Raw genomic sequence first — 25348 nt, 5'->3', positions numbered from 1 at the left:
TATTTCTTTATAACTTTGTATTTTCAGAGGGATTCCTGATCAGTCGGAAGATACTGAATGGCTTGCTCGGCCGTCAGAAGTTAGCGAAGCTTTATTCCAGGCCACCTCAGAAACATCTTCAGACTTAGTTAACAGTTGCCTTAGTATATCTCAACATCCACTTACAGGTAGCACAACTTTTGGGTCTCAGCACTCTCTTTTCCCGTCTGAACAAGAGAATAATGGAGAGAATGCACCATCTAATGCTCCTGATGAATTGAAAGACCTGAAGGACTCTGATCGTTATGATGCCCTGCTTTCATATATGTCATGGCAGACAGAAAAGGAAACTCAGCAGCTAGAAGGCAACTTGGCTGATCAAGACCAAGTTTCCACCTCAACGTTATCTGATGTTAGTGATGAAAGCGTAGGTGCTAAAGTCCACAGCGATTTTGAGTCTGTCTGCTCACATATTCAGTATTGGAAACAGGGAGCCTTCCAACAGACAGAAGCATGTCTGCCTAGTCAGGACCAGGCTTCCTTCCCATGCGAAGTTATTCCTCCTCCTCCTGATAAAACGTCCTATTCTTTCCTGAGATGCATGTTGGAAAGAGGAAAAGGGGATCCCTTTACCTCTGTTAACCATCTTGAGAGTGTTTGTTTAAGGACTCCAAGTGAGGATGATCTGAGTCCAAAGATGGATCCTTTGGAGAGCTTTGGAGGAAATGAAGATCTGCAGAAAGAATTATCTCAATATTCTAAGCAAAAGGAGATTAGAAATATTTTGGCATCATCTGAGGTGCATGCCAAATCTCCTGAGATAAAGTTTATTGGGATGGGTGCCGTTCCTGATAGTCATGAACGAGTTTCAGAAGCACATATACTCTCCAGAGGACTTGAAATCTCTAAGCTGGAGGCTTCTGAGGGTCCCCTTCAGACAGTTAAATCCAACTTGGATGAGACAGCAGAACAACTATATTTTCAAGAGGAAAGAAACCAAAAGGCAGCTTCTACTTTTGGTGAGAAAAATGTTGATGCTACTGAAAATGTAGCCTTTGAGGCAGTTATTGCCTCAATTGAGCCTTCCAAGCAAGAGAGTCCTATAAGTGAAATCCAAACTGACATCAATAAGCCATTAGCAGATGACAGCCAAGAGAGAGAACCCCCAAAACCAGATCTTCCCCTATTAAATTACAATGATGAAAAGTCTTTCATGGATAAGCTTAAGCATCCAAAATACCAGTCTACTCCTGGGGTGTTTGAACCTGCAGCTTCAAAACCATTGTTGCATAAAGAAGATGATGGTGGTAGCTCCCTATCCTGGGATCCAGATTTAAAGTCACCCCCTAATGCTTCTCAGAACATGCTCAGTAAGCCTCTTTCTGTTATTCCAGGGCTTAAGTCATCTCCTTTAAGTGAAAAAGCTTACAACAGGGCTGTTAGTTTTGGGGAAACAGAGTCAACTTCATTTCAGTATGATATAAGCAGTCTTGACCTTGCAGAGAAGGTAGGATCTTCAAACATTATTTTTACAATGAAAGTATCAACTTCAGATTCTTGGGTTTTACAAGATTTAAAGTAGCAGACCTCTGAAGAAGTTGCAGATTCCTCAGACTATAATTTGGGTAAGGATATAAACTATAGTAACCCTGTTGAAGGTTCTGTCTTTTCCTGTATGGAACAGCTTGTGAGCAAACTAGGCAGCATGTGATGCAAGTCCCACTTGGCTTTAACACTCACTGGTGATGCATCACTGATTACAGTGAGCTAAGAGGTATGCTGGTAGCTGAAGAAGGCCAAGCTGAGTCTAGTTTCATTGTATATACAGTTATGCAACATGACTATTTTTTTTTTTTTTAATAGAAGGCCTGCAGGGGAAGGCTGAGTCTGGCATCGTTACTCTGCATGGTGATGTTGAGTACTCCAGCCTATATAAAACTGCTGATGTACACAGTGAAAAAGTTGCTGAATTGCAAAGAAAGGTGAGATATAGTGAAATGGTAGTTGTAGAAATATGATCTTTTTCAGTACTGATTCAGGAAATGGTGTTTGTTTTTTACTTTTTACAATTTCCCAGACATGGGATCTACAAGGCTTAACTGGTGAGTACTTGGAGTTCGCAGATTTATAGACAGTGCTTGATGATCTTTATGACAGCTCCTTGTTTTAGCTACCTACTTCACAGCTATCATCTGAGGAGAGCCATTTTGAAAAGTCTGTAAGTTACTCTATTGACATTTTTTTATGGATCGGTAAAGGAATATTTTAGTTGAAAAGAAAAATGAAAGTCAAAGGCTCATTTATCTTTTGATACCAATTCTGACTCACAATGTGGTCTTCATTTCATACCCAGGACTATGATCTACTATGTGTTGACAGAAAGATTGTTTCATAGACCATGACACTTAATAAGTTTTGGTATTTCCAAACAGGATTTCTTTGTATAGCCTTGGCTGTCCTGGAACTTGCTGTTTAGACCAGGCTGGCCTCGAATTCACAGAGATCTGCCTGCCTCTGCCTCCTGAGTGCTGTGATTAAAGGCATGCACCATTACTGCCTGGCTTCACTTCATGAGTTTTATGGTGTCTTAGAAAAGGACGTCTTTTGGAGGTCTAGGCTTTTTATCTGTGTTTTTCTTTTCTTTTTTTTTTTTTTTTTTTTTTTTTTTTAATTTGAGACAAGGTGTCTATATGTAGTTCTGGCTGTTCTGGAGTGTGTTCTGTAGACCAGACTGGCCTTGAACTCAGAGAGCTCTCCTTCCTCTGCCTCTCAAGTGCTGGGATTGAAGATGTCCACCACCACACTGGGCCTTCCAGGCTTTTTATCTTGAGGTATCTTTTTCGTGTTGGGCCAGCAAGAAAGAATCTTTGGAACATGTGAAAACTAGACATATTCATGAAGTCATTCAATTGTACTTTCCCTCTGGTCTTTAGTGCACCAGCCTTGAGATACTCAAGTATTTCTGTTTAGAGTTCTTGAAAATTTTGACTTCAGGCATTTAAGAAAATGTGAAGCATCATTGTTTTCCTGGGAAGAATACGGCAGTGCTTAGAATCCAAACTAGTCAGTCTTTCTGAAGGGATTTAACTGCCTCCTCCTCTTATGAACTGCCTAAGCTTGTACCCCTGCAGGCCCAAATCTGTTTATGCCACTGTTATCATGTGTCTGTACTAGAAAATGGGTGACTCTAGGGACTTATTAAAATGCTTTGGGCCGGGCGGTGGTGGCGCACGCCTTTAATCCCAGCACTTGGGAGGCAGAGGCAGGTGGATCTCTGTGAGTTCGAGACCAGCCTGGGCTATAGAGTGAGTTCCAGGGCAAAGCTACACAGAGAAACCCTGTCTCGAAAAACCTTAAAAAAAAAAAAAATGCTTTGTAAGGCGTCATTTGCTTGGATCTTTGGACCATCTTGGCTTTCAATTTCCTTGAGTCCCACCCTTGTTTGTGTGGTGCTGTCAGTACCAAACAGGTCTCACTTGGGATGTGTCCTTGTATCTTGTTCAGGGTTAGAAGTTGATGTGAGAAGATGAACAAGGATAGCAGGAAGAGTTTTCCTTTTATGTATGGGTTGTTGACTATGTAAGAAAGTTTTATGGGGTCAGTTTTGTTTCTTTAATATTCTTTTTTTTTTTTTTTTTTTGGTTTTTCGAGACAGGGTTTCTCTGTGTAGCTTTGCGCCTTTCCTGGAACTCACTTGGTAGCCCAGGCTGGCCTCGAAGTCACAGAGATCCGCCTGCCTCTGCCTCCCAAGTGCTGGGATTAAAGGCGTGCGCCACCACCGCCCGGCTTGTTTCTTTAATATTCTAAAATAGACATTGTTTGAATTTTCAATATGATGAGAGTGGGGATAGAAATAATGGCTGACAGTCTGCTCCAGTGCAGTGCCAAGAGCTTCACAGGTACACAGTAGTTCACTTAGTCGGTCCTCTCAAACTGGATTAGTGTGGATTATTTTCATCCACACTTTCCAATGAATACTTCTAGGATCATGATTCAGTATACAAGGATACCAATAGGAAAGTAACCTCATTATGTTCTTAACTACTGTATGATCAACTGCCTTCTACCTAACCGCTAACCCTCTCCTCAAGAGGTCTAGTTTTCTAACTGGGCAGTGGTGGTGAACACCTTTAATCTCAGCACTTGGGAGGCGAGGCAGGTAGATCTCTTGAGTTCGAGGCCAGCCTGGTCTACAAAGTGAGTTCCAGGACAGCCAGGGCTACACAGAGAAACTCTGTCTTGAAAACAAACAAACAAACAAACAACAACAACAAAACTAAACAAAAAAAAGAAGGTCTAGTTTTCTGGATTGCTATCAATTGTACTTTTAGATGATAATGTTTTCTGAGTTAGGCCCTTTATGGTATCTTACATGAATTAAAAAAAAAAAAAAGGAACATTATGTTCACCTCAAATGCAATTTGTTTATATTAAGAGAGCTCATACTTCCCCCAAATCAGACTGATCCTGCAGACTCTGCTTCTGTAAAGAGTGTTAGCATTTCTCAAGTTTCTTACTTATCTTTTATTCTCTTTTCATTGGTGATTAAAATAGGAATTTCCAGAGGACCTAAGTTCAGTTCCCAGCACTCATATCAGGTGGCTTACAACCACCTGTAACCAAAACTCCAGGGGATCCAGCACCCTCTAATCACCTCTGAGGGTACCTGTTTCCATGGAACAAACATACATACATAAACATAAACAAATAAATAAAAATAAATCTTAAAAAGATGGTAGTTAAGGGGCTGAAGACCTAGCTTAGTGATAGAGCATTTTCCTAGCATGTCCAAGGCCCTCGGTTTATTTCCCAGCACTGCACACACAAACTTTAAAAATGGGAAATAAATCTTAACATTTTCCTCTTGGTTTCTCTCATTTTCAAATAGTTCCCTCAGATCTGTTGGTCTGTTAAATACTTCTCATCCTTTTCATTCTACATTATTATCTCTTCATTTGGCTATAGCCAACAGGTCACAAAGTATTTTCTTTGGTATTACCTGCTCTAATAGTTCTTTAGATTTGAAGGTTTGATAATAGCACATTTTTATTGAAGTTAAGATTGTAATACTTTTTCTTCCTTTATTTGGAAGCAGTGGGAGAAGACTAATACGCTCTCTTGATCTACCTACATCTCCTCCCCACCTCCTACTCTGCCTTCCTCCCGCAAGCTATACTTAAAAAAAAAAAAAAAACTTCAAGAGTGGGATTCTTGTCTTAAAAATTTTGGGCTTCTTGGGGTTGGGGATTTAGTTGAGTGGTAGAATGCTTGCCCAGCAAGCACAAGGCCCTGGGTTCAGTCCTCAGCTCCGGAAAAAAAGAAAAAGAAAAATTTTGGGCTTCTCAGCACTTATATTTTGGATTATATATTTATTTGATCTAGAGAACCACTGTATTTTAGTCTGTTTTCTGGCATCTCTAGCAGCTCCCTATCCTACTCTCCTGTTCTCACCAGTTATGACAGTGAAAAATGTTTCCTGACACTGTTAGATTTCTCTTTGCAAGGCACAGGACTTTCCCAAAAGAGAGCTACTAGGCTTAGAAAAGTGTTTAGGGAAATAGAGGTAGAATATTAATTCATATACCTGGCTGCCGACTTCTTGAGAACTGAAAACCCAACAAACAAGAAATATGATAAGTAGTGTATGTCTGTAATCCCTGTACATGAGAGGTGGAGACAGGAGGATCAGGAGTTAAAAGCCAGCTTCAGCTATGTAGGGAGGGGTGAGGTCAACCTGGGCTACATGAGATTCTGTCTCCATATATATATATATATATATATATATCCTGTCTCTAAGTAAATAAACAGACATAAATAAATAAATACATGAAATTATGCTAATGTTTATTTTTGGATTCCTTTCTGAGAGGGCATGACTAGACCAGTCTTTTTTTTTTTTTTGGGGGGGGGGGGTTTCAAGACAGGGTTTCTTTGTGTAGCTTTGTGCCTTTCCTGGATCTCACTCTGTAGACCAGGTTGGCCTTGAACTCATGGAGATCCGCCTGCCTCTGCCTCCCAAGTGCTGGGATTAAAGGCGTGCGCCACCACCGCCCGGCTAGACTAGTCTTTTATAAACCTGATAGTGCTGTATGTTTTTTACCTAAGTATCCTATGAATTCAGTGGAGATTTATGCATGTTTATGCTAAATGCCACTAGTTACTGATATGCAGTATTCTCTAAGGCAGCATTCTAAACCACAGAACCATCAGTGGTGTCTTCACCAGACAAAATATGATCTGTATATGAACTCAAATGGCTGAGAATATAAGTCTCACCTTGTCACTAAACTGGCCCAGATCTCACTGTTAGCTTCCACTGGCCTCAAACTTGTGATCCTGTCTCCTTAGTCTTCTAAGATTTCAGGCATATGCCACCACACTTGGGAAGAATATGACTGTAAGTAACTGGTACAACTCCCCAGTGTGTTGGGCTGGGGAGGTAGGTCATTGGTGAAGAGTACTTGTTGTTCTTTTAAAGATGTACTTTATTTTGTGTATGGATATTTTGCCTGCATGTATATCTGTGCATGACATATATGCAGTGCCCTTGGAAACCAGAAGAGGGTATTGCATCCTCAAAGACTAGAGTCAGACAGTTGTGAGCTGCCATATGGGCGCTGGGAATTGAACTCAGATCCTCTGGAAGAGCAGCTGGTACTCTTAACTGCTGCAGTATCTCTCCAGCCCCAACTTGTTCTTGAAGAAGACCCAGGTTCTATTTCCAGTATCCACATGGTGACTCATAATCATCTGTAACTCTCATTCCAGGGGATCCAACAACTTCCTTTGAACGCAGTACGAGATGCACATACATACATGTAGGCAAAATACTCACACATGTAAAATGAAACGAAGTTAAAAAAGTTTAAATAAAATAAAAATTATTAAGCCTCTTCAGTGTTCATTTTTATAATAATGAGGTTTGTTTTTTAGCCAAGTTAAGTGTCAAATTAATCTTTTCTCTTCATTTCTTTTCTAATTTCATAGGTAGATCATTCTAATCTGGGCATTAGTCAGCCTTTTCCATCTCCGTTGCCTTCATTTGTTCCTCAAGAACCAACCAGTGAATCAAAATATTATTCCCCCAATCTCAGAATGTTGAGGGTATCTCCTGACACTCTGCCAACAGCTCCTACACGTTCAGCAGGTATGTATATAGAAAATGGAGGTGTTCCATATCCTCCTTATATCTAGCTCATGAATATTATCTTGCTATGCCTTTCTCGCAATTTAATGGATTAAAGGATGCCCAGTATTACCCTGTTAACACCATGGCCATCTTAGAACTCTCAGGTCACACTCCATAACTCAGGGAAGTCAGGGCAGGAATTCAAGGCAGAAAGTAAGAAACCAGGTTATTGACCTTTAGGCAGTTTCTCAGCCCTTACTCGTGGACTGAGTTGCACTGTTGGCATCACTGATTTTGAGACTTTTGGGCATGGAATAAGTAAGCCATACCATCAGCTTCCTTAGACTAATATCACAGAATCATTATCTCCAGTCTCAATTTGCTTCTGAGAATTATCTGCCAATCTTTTTGTTAGTCATTTCCATCTAGTTTTCCCTTCAATGTAAATTCTATTTTGTTTTTTTTTTCTCCCTTATTTCTTTTTTTGAGACAGGGTTCTCACTATAGTTCTGGCTGTACTGGAACTCACTGTGTAGACCAGCCTGTCCTTGATCTCACAGAGGTCTGCCTGCCTCTGCCTTGAGCTTTGGGATTAAAGGTGTGTACCACCATGCCTGACAAGTTCTAAGTTTTCAACAGGCTACTCTTCTCAGATCTCAATCTCCTTCTACCATTAACCACCCTCCCTCAGCAGATAATACTGCTTTCCTCTTCAAAATGATCTCCCATGCTCTTCTTTACAAGATTTTTTGCATCCATACTTCTCTTGAGCTCAATTACCTTTGCCTTTAAGTCATGAAAAATGTTCCTCTATGAAGATGTGAATTCATTATGGTCTGAATGATTGTGTCCCCTGAAAAGTTCACATTGAAATTCTTACTCTCCCACTGATGGCATTAGGAAGTGGAGCCTTTGGAAGGTAATTAGATCACAAGGACTCTTAGTGCCAATTAAAATAAGGACCTTGGAGTGATCCCTTGCCACCCTCCCCAAATATGAACACAGTACAGTGGCGTCCTCTATTTGTAGGAGGCCCTTGCCAAACCCTAAATCTATAAGCACCATCATCTGAGGCTTTCTTCCTTCTTTGTGAAAATGGGCAGGCATTCTAAGTCCTTTAATGTTGAACCAGAGCCAGGCAGTGGTGGCGCACACCTTTAATCCCAGCACTTGGGAGGCAGAGCCAGGCGGATCTCTGTAAGTTCGAGGCCAGCCTGGGCTACAGAGTGAGTTCCAGGAAAGGCTCCAAAGCTACATAAGAGAAACCTTGTCTCAAAAAAAAAAAAAAAGTTGGACCAGAAAGGCCTCCTTAAGCATTCACGTAGATGACACCACTAAGCTAGAGCTTTGGAAGAAAATACATTTAGAAACCATCTTTTGCCAGGCTGACTGGTCAGCTCTCTTCAGTGCCCGTGGGCTTTAGAGGACAGCTTTTGAGAGTTGGTCTTCTCTCTCCATTATGGGTTCTGGGAATTGAACTCAGGTTACCAGGCGTGTATGGCAAGCCCTCAACCTGCTGAACCATCTCACTAAGTCCTATTCCTTAAGTCTATGACCATATTGTGTGCAAACAGGAGTACTTTGACTTCTTTTTCTTGTCTATTTGCATTTCTTTTCTTTCTTTAGTTGTTATAGGTAAGACTTCAAATAATATATTTAATCAGAGTAGAGATGGTAGATACCCTTAGACTTACAGTTTTTTTCCCATTTAGGAAAATATTGGCTTATATGTAGCCTTTATTATATTGAGATATGTTTCTTTTGTTTCTAATTTCTTCATGGCTTTCATCATTAAAGGGGGTATTGGACTTTGTCAAAGGTATTGTCTATATTTGTTGAGATGATTGTATGATTTTTGTCTGAGTCTATTTATGTTGTATGTTATGCTTATTGACTTAGATATGCCAAATCATCCTTACATTCCCTGGAATGAAGCTAACTTGGTCATTCATGGTAAATGATCATTATATTGTATTATTGAATTTAGTTTACAAATATTTTACTAGGATTTTAAATGTTCATGTTCTTCTGGTGTACTGGCCTTTAATTTTCTTTTTTGTGGGTCCTTGTCCATCATTGGTATCAGGGTAATACTGGCTTCATAAAATGAATTTGGTAGTGTCCCTTCCTTTTCCATTATATGGAATACTTTGAGGACCATTATTGGTTCTTCTTTAAAGGTCTGGTAAGGGCTGGAGAGATGACTTAATGTTTAAAGAGCACTGACTGTTCTTCTAGAGGGCCTGGGTTTGATTCCCAGCATCTACATGGTAGCTAACAACATCTGGAATTCCAGTTCACACTCTCTTCTGACCTATGCAGGTACTGCATGTATGTGGTGTACAGACATACATTCAGGCAATACCCCATGTACGTAAAGATAAATAATGTTTAAAAAAAAAAAAGTTCTGGTAGAGAGCCAGAGCCAGAGCCAGAGAGATGGCTTGCGGGCAAAAGCACTTGCTGTAGAAACTTGGGGTTTGATCCCTAGAGAGAACTGACTTTTGAATGTTGTCTTCTGACCTTGAATACACAAGGTTACACTGGTGTCTTAGTCACTGTTCTGTTGCTATGAAGAGATACTATGACCAAGGCAACTCTTATAAAAGGAAGCATTTAACTGGGAGCTTGCTTACAGTGTCAGAGGCTTAGTCCATTATAGTGACAGGGAGCATGGCAGCACACAGAGAGGAGTTGAAGTAGTATCTGAGACCTTTATATCCTGACCCACAGGCAGAGAGAGACCCTAGGCCTGGCATTGCCTTTTGAAACCTCAGAAGCCCACACCCAGTGACACACTTCCTCTTAACAAGGCCACACTTTCTAACCCTCCTAATCCTTTCAAAGAGTTCCATTCCCTGGTAATTAAGCATTCTAATATACGAGCTTATGGGGGCCGTTCTTATTCAGATCACCACAACTAGTATTTGTGTGTGTACACACACACTAAGAAAATTAAATATTTAAAGTTTTGAAAAAGGTCCCATAGAATTCAGCAGTGATACCATATGGGCTTGGACGTTTTTAGTTGATTTTTTTTTTTTTTTTTACTACTTCGGACTCATTGCTTGTTGTAGATCTGTTTAAGTTATTTATATCTTGGTTTAATTTTTGTAGTTGACATGTATGGTGGTTTGAATGAAAATGGCCTACCATAGGTTCATTTATTTGAATTCTTGGTCCCTAGTTGGTGGAACTGTTTGGGAAAGATTAGGAGGTGTGGCTTTGTGTTACTGTGAGTGGACTTTGAGGTTTCAAAAGTTCACAGTATTCCCACTTAGCTCTCCCTGCCTGGTGGTTGTATCTCAAGATGTAAGGTCTCAGCTATTGCTCCATGGCCATACCTGCTTGCCTGCCTGCCAGCTACCATATTTCCTGCCATGATGGTCATGGACTCACCCTCTGAAACTGTAAGCCCCAATTTAAATGCTTTCTTTATAGGTTGCCTTTGTCACAGTATCTCCATGACAATAAAAAATAACTAAGACAATACGTACGTAGAAATTGATCTATTTCTTTTACATTTTCTAGTTTATTAGCATATGAGTTTTCATATTGGTATGCCTTAATGATCTTCTGAATTTTATTGTTATCTGATGTAATATCTCCCCTTTTCATCTCTAATTTTATTAATTTAGGTATTCTTCCTTTTGGTTAGGTTGGCTAAGTGTCTGCCAACCTTATTTTGTCAAAGATTTTTCTAAGAACTTGAGTTCCATAATTAAGTTCTTTATTTGAAAGCTCTGACTTTTTAGATGTGGATATGTGTAGCTATAAACTTTCTTCTCAGAACTACTTTGTTTTATCTTACAGGTTTTTGCCTTTGCTTTCATTTATTTCCAGGACTTAAAAAAAATTCCCTCCTGATTTCTTTGACCCATGCATCATTCAGTAGTGTGTTGTTCATATTTTCTGTAGTTTCTCTTGTTAGTTTCTGGCATTATTCTGCTGTGATCAGATGGAATATAAGGAATTATTTCAATTTTCATGTATTTGTGAAGACTTGATTTGCTAAAGCATGGTTTGTTTTTGGAAATAGTCTCGGGCTACTAAGAAGAGTATGCTTTGTGATGCTTGGGGGGTGTTCAGTAGGAGTCTCCTAAAGTCCATTTAATGTTCTTTGGTTAACTATTATTATTTTTTTCTGATAACCTGTCTATTGGTGATAGTGAAGTGAACCCACTATTACTGTGTTGTTATTGTGTCAGAATTATGATAACAAGGGATATCATTTTGCTTTTGTTGTTTGTCAGATTTGGTCCTTTTCTAGTCTTCATTTGAAAAAGTTACTCATCTAGCAGAACTTATTTTAGTCTATGACCTTATGAATGTGTTTATCTCTCTCTTCAGTATATAGGATTCCTTCAAGAATCTTCTCCAGTGCTGACTTAGTTGTGGCCATGAACTCCTTTGCTTTATGTTTGCCATAGAAAGTTTCTCTTCATTTACGAAGGACAGCATTGCTGGTTATAGTAATCTTGGTTGGCAATTACTGTCTCTCAGAGCTTCATATACATTGTTCCATGTTATCTAGGCTGTTAAAATTTATTGTGATAAATCTAATATTACTCTGTAGGCTTGTGTTTGTGTGACTGGTATTTCTTTCATGTAACTTTCAATATTCTTTCTTTGATCTATATACTTAGTGATTTAACTACAATATGCCATGTCAACATTCCCTTTTGGTCTTGTGTATTTGGTGTTCTAAATGCCTCTTGTATCTGGATGACTACCTCTTTCTCTAGGGGGAATTTTTCATTGAATAAATTTTTTTCTGCCTTTAGACTGTACTTTTTCTGTGCCCATGATTTGTTAATGTAGTCTTCCAATAGTCTTATATGTACTGTTTATATTTTATTTTTATTGTTGTCTGAATGTGCTCCTTCATTTACCTTGTCTTCAAGCCCCAATCCATTCCTTTGGTGTGAATTCCACAGTGTATTTGACTTTCTTAGCTTTTTATTTCCAAAATTTCAATTTGATTTTTCAGTATTTATATCTCTTTATTGAGTTCATCTTTTATATCTTATATTGGCTTCCTTATTTTGGTTGGTTGATTGCTTGTGTTGTCTTTGAATTCATTCAGGAGTTTGTTCATGTTTTCTTTGATTTTGTTGAACATTCTTAAAATCTGTTTTTGGAATTCTTTTTTTTTTTTTTTGGTTTTTCGAGACAGGGTTTCTCTGTGTAGCTTTGCGCCTTTCCTGGAACTCACTTGGTAGCCCAGGCTGGCCTCGAACTCACAGAGATCCGCCTGGCTCTGCCTCCCGAGTGCTGGGATTAAAGGCATGCGCCACCACTGCCCGGCCTGTTTTTGGAATTCTTTTTTTTTTTTTTTTTTTTTTTTTTTTAAATATTTATTTATTTATGTATACAGTGTTCTGCCTACATGCCTGCAGGCCAGAAGAGGGCACCAGATCTCATTACAGATGGTTGTGAGCCACCATGTGGTTGCTGGGAATTGAACTCAGGACCTTTGGAAGAACAGCTAGTGCTCTTAACCTCTGAGCCATCTCTCCAGCCCCTGTTTTTGGAATTCTTTGTCGTAGGTTTTTATCTACTTTATTTTTATTGGAATTTATTACTGTAGAAATGGGAATTTTTAGAGGAATCACAGTCCCTTGATTTTTCATGTTTCTTATATTTCTGTATTGGAACTTGGCATATGCAGAATTAGATGGGTTTCTTTAATCACCTGTATTCTTTCAGTTCAAGTATTTTCAATATTCATCTAGGACTAAGTTACTGTAATAAGGATAAAGTGTGGTTTCTCTCCATAGGACTCAGTATCCATTACTCTTTGTAGCTTAACCTTTAGCACGCATATTCGGGGCACTGGGCATGAATCTTGGCACCTGCAAGTGTAGACTACTACCTGTAGAAGTAATCACAATTGATGGGTAACACTATCGTGAAGATAAAGGAGTAGCCAAGGAAAAGCATCAAACCTTCAACTCTAATAAGTTTTGGGGAATAAAGGAACCAGGGCAACATAGTGCACACTAAGATATTAGTTACTAACATTGGGAATAGAAGGAAAATAAGTAGAGTAAGACCAGAATTAGAATAGAGAAAAACAGAAAAGTAAATAGAAAGGTGGAACAATACGGAGCAAAGGAGGAGAATAAGGCAGCTCTAATGAAAGGTAGAATGGGAAGAGAAAGAGAAAAGAAATACAGTCAGGCAACCTCCTAGCACTCAGGAGGCTTAGTTGGGGAGACCCACAGCTCCAAACCACTCTGTGTGTTGTGGGAGAGCCTTTCACCAAAACATAAATAAAGGGAGAGAAAGAAAAGGGGGCAGGACAAAGCCGATCTAAAAAATTGTCAAGTGAGGCAAGTTTAAAAATGAATGAAAGAACAGGAGAAATAAAAAATGAGTTAGAGTTGTATTTGAGCTGCTCTGTATGATTTAGTCAATATGACTTAGACCAATCTCTGTAAGAGGGCTATGGTAGGAAGAAGGAAAGGAGAAAAAAGGGGGAGTCTCACCAACCTGACCATCCAAACATGAGCTGAACAGGGATGACACCAATGGGCATACCAAAGTTGGATGAGGAAAAGCCCATGAGGCCTCAACCCTAACAAAGAACTATAGGTAACTGAGGAAAGCTGGGAGCAGTAGAGGTGGTCTTCCAACAGTTGTCCAGTGCCAAATAGTCAGCTCTGAAAATATATATACAAGTAAATTGTATGAGCTGAGCAGGTTATATTTAGGAATACACACACACAATCATGTAGTAACAACTAGTGAAAAAAGAGGCCATGAGTTTGAAGGAGAGTGGGGAAGGGGTATATGGGAGGAATGAGAAGGGAGAAATGTAATTATAACTTCAAAGATTAAAAAAATGGAGGAGGATTGAGTAAAAATAGAAATAAATATTAATTAGATAAAAATAACAGCTGGGTGGTGGTGATGCACACCTATAATTCCAGCACTCAGGAGGCGGAGGCAGGTGGATCTCTGAGTTCGAGGCCAGCCTGGTCTACAGAGCGAGTTCTAGAACAAGCCTCAAAGCTACACAGAGAAACCTTGTCTCGAAAAACAATAGCAACAACAAAAAACAAACAAACAAAAAACAAAACAACGAAAGAAAGAAAACCGAAACGAAAGAGGACTGATCTTTCCACCTCCTAGTTATGTCGCTTGTCTGGGTAGAGGTGCAGAGTCTGTCTCAATGCTTTCAGTCACGTGGTGTGGGCTACAGTATCTCTATCCTCAGTGCCATCATTTCCCTGATTTCACTTAATCTCTCTGATTCTGAGGAGGAAAGAAACATTCTTTCAGGACCATTCTACCAAGATTTGATGCCCAAGAGCACTATGTGAACCTTCCATGACACCTAGAGTTCTTTAGCTTTGAAATCCCTGTTTGTAGCCCATTTTTATTCTTAAATGCATTAATTTTTCTATAATTTTGTTTTTATTTATGAATATAAATGTTTTGTATGCATGTTTGTATGTGCACCCTGTGCATACCTGGTGCCCTCAGAGGCTAAGAGCATGTTAGATTCCCTGGAACTGGAGTTATAGACAGTTTCGAGCTGCCATTTGGCTGCTGGGAATTGAACCCAGACCCAGAGCTCTGCAAGAATAGCAGGTGCTCTTGGAACTGCTGAGCCATCTCTCCAACTCTCAGAAATGCATTGATCTGTGCATTTTGGTGTGTTAGTGTTAATACGCCTAACAACTGAGTGTGGTGATATTGTGTTCCCCAAAATATTGTGCACCCTAATAAACTTATCTGGGGTCAGAGAACAGAACAGCCACTAGATACAGAGGCCAGAAAATGGTGGCACACACACCTTTAGTCCTAGCATTCTGAAGGCAGAGATCCATCCGGATCTCTGTGAGTTCAAAGTCACACTGGAAACAGCCAGGCATGATGACTCACTCCTTTAATCTCAGGAAGTGATAGCAGAAAGCAGAAAGGTATATAAGGCGTGAGGACTAGGAACTAGAGCTGGTTAAGCTTTTAGGCTTTTGAGCAACAGTTCAGCTGAGATTCATTCTGGATGAGGACACAGAAGCTTCCAGTCTGAGGAAACAGGATAAGCTGAGAAGTTATCGAGGTGAGGTTAGCTGTGGCCTGTTCTGTCTCTCTGATCTTTCAGAATTTATCCCAATACCTGGCTCCCAGGTTTGTTTTTATTAATAAGACTTTCTAAGATTCGTGCTACAACTGAGTTGGAATGGTGAGTAAGCAGCCCTTAGTCACCTGTAGAATGGAAGTCTAGGATGGCATCTCATGTTATTTGTGAGCAATGAGCACTTGCTTTATTAACTCAAGCTGACTGAAGACTGCTTCAGGTTGTCATATGCTGTTCTGTCCTCTAAGGAGGCCTCTTTGTAAATAAGCACTTGCTTTCTGGGAAGAATCCTTGAGCAAATCCTGACCAACTCTCTAGTCTTGATCACATTTCTATTAGGTGCACCTTTTTTTTGTTTTTTGTTTTTTGTTTTTTTTTTTTTTTTTTTTTGTTTTTTTTTTTTTTTTTTTTTTTTTTTTTTTTTTTTTTTTTTTTTTTTGGTTTTTTCGAGACAGGGTTTCTCTGTGTAGCTTTGCGCCTTTCCTGGGACTCACTTGGTAGCCGAGGCTGGCCTCGAACTCACAGAGATCCGCCTGGTTCTGCCTCCCAAGTGCTGGGATTAAAGGCGTGCGCCACCACCGCCCGGCCTGTTTTTTGTTTTGGTTTTGTTTTGTTTTTCAAGACAGGGTTTCTCTGTGTAGCTTTGCGCCTTTCCTGGAACTCACTTGGTAGCCCAGGCTGACCTCGAACTCACAGAGATCCGGCTGGCTCTGCCTCCCAAGTGCTGGGATTAAAGCCGTGTGCCACCACCGCCCGGCTTAGGTGCACCTTTTACATTGGAAGGCAATTATGGTCTATTAATGGCTTTCTTCTGGCAATTTCCTTTCTTTTCTATAATCAAAATTTTAACCCAGTTCTAAAAATGATCTTTGTGAATTTAGGAGTTGAGTAGTAATACTTGGTGTGTTTATTTCTCTCTCCCAGGGTTGAATAAATTGAGCACCTACAATCACGGCATCTGTCATCATGAATTCTTTACCTGTACAAACACTCCAAATATAATTACTAGGCTTGTGACTGTGGATGCTTCTGATGTGGTGATATTGTGTCCCCCAATATATTTTGTATCCTAATAAACTTTATCTGGGGTCAGAGAACAGAACAGCCACTAGACAGACATAGAGGCCAGAAAATGGTGGCACACACACCTTTAATCCTAGCTTTCTGGAGGCAGAGATCCTATCCACTCTGTGAGTTCAAAGCCACACTGGAAACAGCCAGGCATGGTGACACACGCCTTTAATCCCAGGAAGTGATGGCAGGAAGCAGAAAGGTATATAAGGCATGAGGACCAGGAACTAGAGCCTTTTTAAGCTTTTAGGTTTTTAGCAGCAGTTCAGTTGAGATCCATTTAGATGAGGACACAGAGGCTTCCAGTTTGAGGAAACAAGATCAGCTGAGGAATTGGCGAGGTGAGGTTGGCTGTGGCTTGTTCTATCTCTCTGATCTCTCACAATTCATAACAATATCTGGTTCCAGGTTTGTTTTTATTAATAAGACCTTTTAAGATTTGTGCTACATTCTGATGTTTTGGAGTATATGCCTGTAAGTTTGCACAGAGCTGGGGGAATTTCTTCTTCAACACCAGGAGTCTCTCGCCCTTTTAACTGCTTACCCTGTACCTCCTCTTCAAGTTTCCTTTACTAATCTTTTCCTTTCTCCCCAGGTCTCATCATCTCATGTAAAGCTCTACATCTTTTGAGGTCTGGGTTATGTCTTCAGCCCTTGGCTGTTCATCTCATTTGCTTCCTTCATGATGTTGCTAATACTTTGTAATGGTCAAAAGGAAGTAAAAACTTAGATAAACTGGGAAATCTCGGGGGAAATAAGATTTTGCTTTGTTGATCTGTTCTGGTTTATTAACTTCTTGAGGCTTTCTCACAAAAATATTCACATTTTCTCCTCAGGTTATACTGCGTTTCATATTTTCCTATGCTTTTAGTTAATACTTGATACTTCTATGTCTTTACAACTCATTCCTCACTCTGTTTCTCCCAACATTCCGTTATCATTTGGAGCTCAACAATGGCTTTAGAGAAGGGGATTCAGTTGCTGTATAAAGGGGTCACAAGTCAGAGTTAGAATTGAAAGGTTCAAGTACTCTAGCTCTAGACCACTGTGAAACTTGTAGAAGTACAGAATTTCAGGTTTTACCTTGAGACCTGTTGAATCAAGAGTATGCATGTTAGTAAGAGCCCTACATTTAGAAGCACCATTATATAGTTCTTTTGGAGAAAGGAAACTTTCCTTGTATGTAAAGTATAGATAATACGTGTTATATTTAATAACCTTCTCACCAACATTTGACAAACCATGTTTTTGTGATTTTTTTTTTTCCTGCTAGCATATGTAGTATGGGAAGTAGGATTATCTGTCTCTTGCTTTATATTTTGTATTTGGGACAATGTCTGAACACATATTTCTTAAGTAAATTACTGGATGATTGAACAAGCTGTCAGACTTTTGACATTTGTGTTGTGATATATTTAAATGGCTAGACCTATCTTCATTTAAAATTCCCTTTTTAAACTGAAATAGAACAGTTCTGTCATTACAGAAAGTTTTGTTAGATTGTGCTGCTCAGATGTCCACATTCCCTTTCTTCCCACTTTGAATCCATATTTATGCAGAATGGTTCTTATCAAAGCTGTCAATAACTCCCACATAGTTCAAATTTCTTAGAGATTTATACAGTTTCATTTATTTAAAAAATAAATATTAGAGAAAATAATTTGAATCCAAATACGTGCATAGTGTCCATCTGCACTGAAGTTCATTGCCTCCACTGGACTTGAGGGCCAGAGAAATCTCTTCTAATTTATTTTTTTATTTTTTAGGTTTATTTATTTTATTTTATTTGGGTATTTTGACTGCATGCATATCTGTACCGTGCGCATGCCTGGTGCTCACAGAGGTCAGAAGAGGGCACTGATCCTCTGGAACTGTCGTTGTAGATGGTTGTGAGCTGCTGTGTGGGTACTAGGAATAGAACTCAGGTTGGCCAGAGAAACCTTGAAGTTAAGCTGGTGGTTTTTTGGACCATGGATAATAATTCTTTTTTTCTCATTCTCTAAGGGTCTGAGGCTCTTATGTCTCCTGGCACCACTCATGGTATAATAGCAGGCTCCTAGACTGAAAGCAGGAAGAAGTTCAATCTCAGACCTAACATTTTTGCATCCAATTAAAAATTCTTAAAAACTCCCAATTTTAAGAACCATATAGTATTTTGTAAGTGCATGTCCTGTTATTTTTAAGCTATTAATTCTGTTGTTAGTTTTTTTTTACTTTAGCTTATTTTAGAGTTAATATCTTCTTGTACATCTGTCTCATTTGTTGGTGATTTCCATAGAATTAATTTCTAAATATTTAAAGGCTTGAGGTAATAAAGCTTCCTTCCTTTATTTATATTTGTGTACAAAAAAGGAAATTTTAAAGTTTCAAAATTTTTTAGTGTGTGTGTGTGTGTATATGTATGTGTGTGTGTGTGTGTGTGTGTGTGTAGGTGGGCTCTGGCATGTGAGTAGAGCTCAGAGGAAAACTTCGTTAGTTCTCTCCTTCCATCTTTACATGAGTCCAGGTTGTCAGACTTGCTCAGCAGTTGCTTTACCTTCTGAATCATCTCATTGGCAAAAGAGAAAAAAGTGAATTAAAAAATATGTATTTATATAATATTAACAAATCATTGTATTTTTTATTTTTGTTTCTTTTTAAAGGAGACACTTCTAAAGGAGGCAGAGTTGCAATTACTCAATCCAAGTTGAAACCAGATATCACTAACACTTTTGGAGATTCAGACATTGGAACGCGCTCATCTTTGCCCCTTGAAGATATAACTCAGTTTACTGTAAGTTCTCAGAACACTGTTGGTCCCCACACTTAGACTGTAAACCAGAAAGTATTGACAGATAGTCATTTCACTGAAGAGAGTCTGAACTTTCAAATATTCCCGAATTAGCTGACCAGAAGATATTATCACTTCTTCCTCCCCACATAGGGAAAAGCCTAGTATTTTCCAGGTGGTCATCTAATGGGCAGTCATCAACAGTTTCTGTTGTTACTATACCCACCAACCTGAAGCTTGGGGCAGCAGCAGTACACTCTTCTTTATACTCACATGAGACCCAGTTTTTTCTATGAGCAGGGATTTCCAGATAGCTATCCAACTGAGGAGGCTCTGAAAGGGTCAGTTGTTTCTGCACTGGTTGACCACAAGACTGGAATACCAATAGTACTCACTCACATAGAAAAAAGCCTGAAAAGCCTGGTATTTTCTATCAACAGGTTGTCCCTGAAGGCCTTCTATCTGAAGAGGCTCCCAAAGCTTCAGCTCATCTTGGATTAGCTACCCCAAATACTGGGACATCACCTGTAACCCCTACTTCCTATGCACAAAGAGAAAAGCCTGGTATTTTATATCAAGAAGGCTTGCCAGATGGTTATCAAATTGGTCAGGAACTGACAGTTTTAGCATTTCCTGGACAAGCTGACCAGAAGAGTGGTTTATCAACAGTGGCCCCTATCTCGTATTCACAAAGAGAGAAGCCTGATACTTTCTATCAGCAAGTCCTAACAGGTGGTCATTTACCTGAAGACATTCCAAAGGCACCAGCTGCTCCTAGTCTGAGTGACCAGAAGAGTAGCTTCCCAACAGTAACTTCTACTTCTTACTCGCAAAGTGATAAGTCTGGTGTTTTCTACCAACATGCCTTGGCAGGTGGTCGTTTACCTGAAGACATTATGAAAACTTCAGCTGCTCCTAGGCCTACTGACCAGAAGTTTGATGTTCCAGCTTCACCCCTTACTTCCCACACATATGAAGGACCTACTGTTTTCTACCAACAAGAGTTGCCAAACAGTCATTTACATGAAGAGACTGTGCGAGGTTCAGCTCTTCCTGGACCAGCTGCCCAGAACACTGGGATAACTGCACTGTCCTCTGTTTCTCCTTCATATGGAGAAAAGGCTCATACTTTTTATCAGCAGGCTTTGCCAGAAAGTTATTTGAGTCATCAGCCTTGGAAAGTTTCTGTTGCTCCTGGATCTGTTGACCAGAAGATGGGAGGAGCAGTAGTCTCTTCCACCTACTCACGTGAAGTAAAGCCTGGCAGCTTTCCCCAAGAAGAGCTGCCAGATAGGCATTTTACTGAAGAAACCCAGAAATCTGTGTCATCTGCTTCTAGGCCAGCTGGCCAGAAGCCCGAAATGTCAACAATATACTCTCGTTATCACTCAAAGGGAATGAAACCTATTTTCTATCAACATCCTCTGTCAGAAAGTCATCCAGGCAAAGAGCCTTTGGATGTTTCAGCTGTTTTTGGATCACCTGAGAAGACCCAGTCCTCAACAGTAACCTCTGCTTCTCAGCCACATCAAGAGACAGCTAAAACTTTCTACCAGCAGACATTATCAGACAGTCATCTAAGTGAAGAAGCATTGCCTGTTCCTGTTATTCCTGGCCGAGGTGACCAGAAGACTCCTTTACCATCAGAATTACCTGTTTCCTATTCTTACAGAGAAAAGAACCTGCCTGAAAATGTTGAGAAAGTCTCCATTGATTCTGGATCTGCTGACGAGAAGGCTGACATTCCAACAGTGTCTTCTAGTTCCTACCAGCACAAAAAGAAAACTATTGTTCCTTACCACCAAGAATGGCCAGACAGTCATGTACCTGCAGGGACTCAGAAAGTTTCACTTGTATCTGGACCAGTTGACCAGAAGTCTGGGATTTCTCACTCATATGGTGAGGTTCCCAGTGTTTTCTATCAGCAGGAGTTACCAGATAGTCATTCAGCAGAAAAGTCTACAAAAACATTGATCCCAGGACCAGCTGACCAGAAGACAGATCTGTCGACAGTACTCCCTACTTCTCCATCACACACAGAGAAGCCTATTTTCCCTTACCAGCCAACCCTTCATGAAGCTTTCAACGCTTCATCTGTTTCTAAACCATCTGAGGAGCTATCTGGAATATCAACTGTAACCTCTGCTTCCCACTCATATAAAGAGAGGCCTAATGTTTCTCATCAGCAGAAGTTTCCAGACCGCCACCTAGCTGAAGAGGCCCAGAAAGTCTCAGGTATAACTGGATCAGTAGACCAGAAGACAGGGACACCAGCAGTGTCCTATTTACAAAAAGAGAGGCCTGGTATTTTCTACCAACAGACCCTGTCAGGTCCTCTATCTGAAGAGGCTCTGCAAGCTTCAGCTACGACTAGGCCAGCTGACCAAAACATTGCTATGCCAACTGTAGCCTCTACTTCCTCCTTACAAAGAGAGAAGCCTCAGATTTTCTACCAGCAAGCTCTGCCAGGTGGTCATTTGCCTGGAGAGTCTCTGAAAGTTTCAGCTGCTCCTGGACCACCTGACCAGAACACTGGGGTACCAGCAGTATCTCCTACTTCCTATCTCCCTGGAGAAGAGTCCATTATTTTCTACCAACCAGACTTGTCAGGTAACCCTCTATCCGCAGAGTCTTTCAAAGTACCAGGGATTTCCAGATTACCTGAACAGAAGACTAGCACACCAGCAGGACCAGCAGGTTCCTACCCAACTGGAGAGAAGCCCATTATTTTCTACCAAAATGCTTTGCCAAGCAGTCCCCTGACAATGGACACTTTCAGAGTGGCAGCTGTTCCTGGGCCAACTGAGCAGAAGATTGGTACACCAGCAGGACCTTCAGGTTCCCATCCAGTTGGAGAGAAGTCCATTATTTTCTACCAGCAGGCCTTGCCAGATGGTCATCTTCCTAAAGAAGCTTTGGATATTTTAACTTCTCCTGGACCAGTCGACCTGAAGACTGGGGAGCCACCAGTATATTCTACTTCCTATTCTTTTGGAGAAAAGCCCATTATTTTCTACCAGCAGGGCACATCAGAGAGTCAGCAAACTAAAAAAGGTCGCAAAGTTTCAGTTGTTTCTGGACCAGCTGACCAGAAGACTGGGCTACCTCTGGTTACCTCTTCTTCATACTCAAATCTAGAGAAAAATACCATTGTTTCTTATCATCAAGAGTTGCCAGATAGGCCTCTAACTGAAAACGCTGGGAAAGTTTCAGTTGTTCCTGAACCAACTGACCAGAAGACTGGGCTACCAACAGTGCCTTCTACTTCCCACTCATATGTAGAGAGGCCGACTGTTTCTTACCAGCAAGAGTTTCCAGATCTTAGTGAAAAAGCTTTGGAAGTAGAAGTTTTAGGTGGTGTTGGATCTACTGAACAGAAAACTGAAATACCAAGAGTGCCCTCTACTCCCTTATACAGAGAGATATCTGCTGTTTCTTATCAGCAGGAGTTGCCAGATCTTACTGAAGAAGCTTTGCGAGTTCTAGATGTTCCTGGAGTAGTGCCTTCTGTCCCTTACACAAAGGATAAGGCACCCCTCATCTCTTACCAGCAGGAGTTACCAGATCTTACTGAAATAGCTTTGAAAACAGTAGGACCTGGCTCTACTCATCAGAAGACTGGGGCACCAGTAGTTTCCTACACAAGTAGAGGGAAGCCCAGTGGTTTTCATCAACAGGAACTGCCAAGTAAGGATGCATTAGGTGGTTTTGTTCATCCTGTACCATTTGTCCAGAAGGCTGGGAAGACAACAGAACCTTTAAGTTACTACCCACAGAGAGAGGCCAGTGCTTTCTCTCCACAGGAGTTGCCAGCCAGCCAGCCCACAGAAGAGGCTCTGAAAGTGTCAGCTGGTTCTGCACTTGCAACACAGACACCTGGGACTCCAACAGGGCCTTCTAGTTCCTACTTCCATAGAGAAAAGTTCAGTGATTTTTATCAAAAGGCCTCACCAGATCATGTTCTAACTGACAATTCTCTGAAGGCTTCAACTGTTCCTGGACTATCTGACCAGAATAGGAGACCTGCAGTCTTATCTGGTTCCTACTCACATAAGGAGAAGCACAAGATTTCAGCTGCAGATCCGCTGGATGACCAGAAGACTGAGCTGCCAACAGTTACTCATAGGTCCTACCTACATAGAGAGAAGCCTGCAATTCCATCTGTGATTGGACCAGATGATCAAAAGACTCCATTACCAACAGCTTCTCATGGTTCCTATCCTCAAAAAGTAAAACCTGTTATTTCCGTTCAAAAACAGTTACCAGATAGAGATCAAAGTGAAGATATTCCGAAGACTTCAACTGTCTCTGAGCCAACTGTTGTAAACACAGGTGTACCAGTACCTCTGTCTGGTTCTTATTCACATAGAGAGAAATCGGATACATCCTATGGATACTCACAGGAACTGCCAGACAGACATCTAACTGAAGATGCTCTGAAGGTTTCAGGTTCTCTTGGTCAAGCTGACCAGATTTCTGGTTTACCTACAGTTTCTTCTGATGCTTATTCACACAGTGAAAGGCACCAACTTGTCTCAGAACATGTCCCCAAACTGATAGATAGTTTGAATTCTCCTGAGTCTTGTTCTCTGATTGCAAACGGTATGCCTTTAAATTCGCAGATTGATGATGGAGTTATCATATGTAAGCCAGAATCTTCAGGTTTTGGCGATGTTGGCTCTGAGGAAATCCGGGATATAGATCGAGGTTCCAAAACTCTTAAAGAAATTCAGACTCTTTTAATGGAGGCAGAAAATATAGCACTGAAACGATGCAATTTCCCTGCTCCCTTAGTCCCTTTCAGAGATGTTAACGATGTTTCATTAATACAGTCCAAGAAGGTGGTTTGCTTCAAAGAACCCTCCACAACTGATGTTTGTACCCAGAGGGAGCTATTTACAGAGGAGGTCCCTCACATTGAGTGTGTACAGAAGGACATTGGCACACAGACGAACCTCAGGTGTCAGAGGGGTGTTGAAAATTGGGAGTTTATTAGTTCAACTGCGATTAGAAGTCCTCTCCAGAGAGCAGAAGACACAGCGAGAATGGCATTTGATGAAACTTTCAGGCGGTATGAAGCTTCCAGGTCTGTAATGAGGTCTGAACCTGAAGGTTGCAGTACAGGCATTGGGAATAAAATTATTATCCCTATGATGACAATCATAAAGAGTGACTCGAGTAGTGATGTAAGTGATGGTTGCTGCTCATGGGACAGTAATTTACCGGAGTCTTTGGAGTCTGTTTCTGATGTTTTTCTAAACTTCTTTCCATATACTTCACCCAAGACAAGCCTAACAGATAGCCGAGAAGAGGGGGGACTGTCAGAGGGTGAGGACGGCTGTGGTAGTGTGGACTCGCTGGCTGCACACGTGAAGTACCTTCTTCAGTGCGAATCCTCACTGAATCAAGCCAAACAGATACTTAGAAATGCAGAGGAAGAGGAGTGTCGGGTCCGAGCCCAAGGTAAGGACTGACTTATACAGGCACATTCAGGCTTGTGGACATTATAGCTTAACAGTTTAAAATGAGACACTTGAAGTTCCAAATTTATTTTCTTACGGAACTGTAGAATGATTATATTTTCTATCCAAAACCTGGAAAACAAAAGCAATGATATAAATAAGTTACATGATTAGTAGTGCTATTCTGAGTTTATGGTTTTAGGAGGAGATTCTCATGTCAGATGGACAATAAGAAAGTAGTTTGGACTTTTTTAATTCTCTCATTGTAATGTCTTGTTTTGGGGACACAAATGCCTCCAATTTTCTCTTCTGTAAATTATTTTGTGCTCTAAAACTATGTAGCTTTCTCTTTGTTTTTTAATGAAATTTTTGGAGTTGATCTAAGGTATAAGGGAAAAACACTTACGAAGGTCTTTCGTACTAAAACTTTGGTTAAAAGTCTAAAAGGCGATATTTATTAATCTCATTAATCTCTAATAGTATCTTTGTAAAGGAGATGTTTTAAACAATCTTTAACATGAGGAAATGTTTTGGGTGGTAACTTGTAAGTGGTGCAGGACTGACTCGGAATCTTGAGGTTAACTGACTGTGCCATTCCTTGTACATCTTGATTCTGTCAAAATCTCTCTATTAGGTTCCATAAAAGTGTTAGTAACTATAGCAGGTACCAAGACGGGAGATAAAGAGACTCTGATTATAAGAAAAATTAAGATGAAAGATTTAAATATCCTATTTAGAGTGGCTCCTTTGGAAGTCCATCTGTGGAGGATGGTTTAAAAACTATGGTGACTGAGACACAGAAATCATGAGTTCAGGGTTACCCTGGATTACATAGAAATACCCTGCTT

The 25348-nt window shown here is 40.3% G+C and overlaps 1 protein-coding gene across 5 annotated transcripts in view; it reads left to right on the top strand.

Annotated features, from left to right (window-relative positions):
- The window catches only part of Alms1 (ALMS1 centrosome and basal body associated protein), a 119938-nt gene that overhangs the window by 25419 nt on the left and 69171 nt on the right, over positions 1-25348 (top strand). For 3 of the 5 annotated variants that reach the window (XM_052719711.1, XM_052719710.1, XM_052719708.1), the window contains exons 5-9: positions 28-1349; positions 1843-1961; positions 6967-7126; positions 18911-19041; positions 19479-24501. In XM_052719711.1, coding sequence (XP_052575671.1) covers positions 28-1349; positions 1843-1961; positions 6967-7126; positions 18911-19041; positions 19479-24501 — 6755 coding nt within the window. The remainder of the gene's footprint in view (positions 1-27; positions 1350-1842; positions 1962-6966; positions 7127-18910; positions 19042-19478; positions 24502-25348) is intronic. The other 2 variants (XM_052719712.1, XM_052719713.1) reach the window with 2 other exon arrangements.

This window comes from Peromyscus californicus, unplaced genomic scaffold, assembly GCF_007827085.1.
Source record: "Peromyscus californicus insignis strain IS unplaced genomic scaffold, ASM782708v3 Scaffold_6__1_contigs__length_162567912, whole genome shotgun sequence".
In the NCBI taxonomy this organism is placed as follows: domain Eukaryota; kingdom Metazoa; phylum Chordata; class Mammalia; order Rodentia; family Cricetidae; genus Peromyscus; species Peromyscus californicus.
This window is presented reverse-complemented; position numbering and strand designations above follow the sequence as displayed.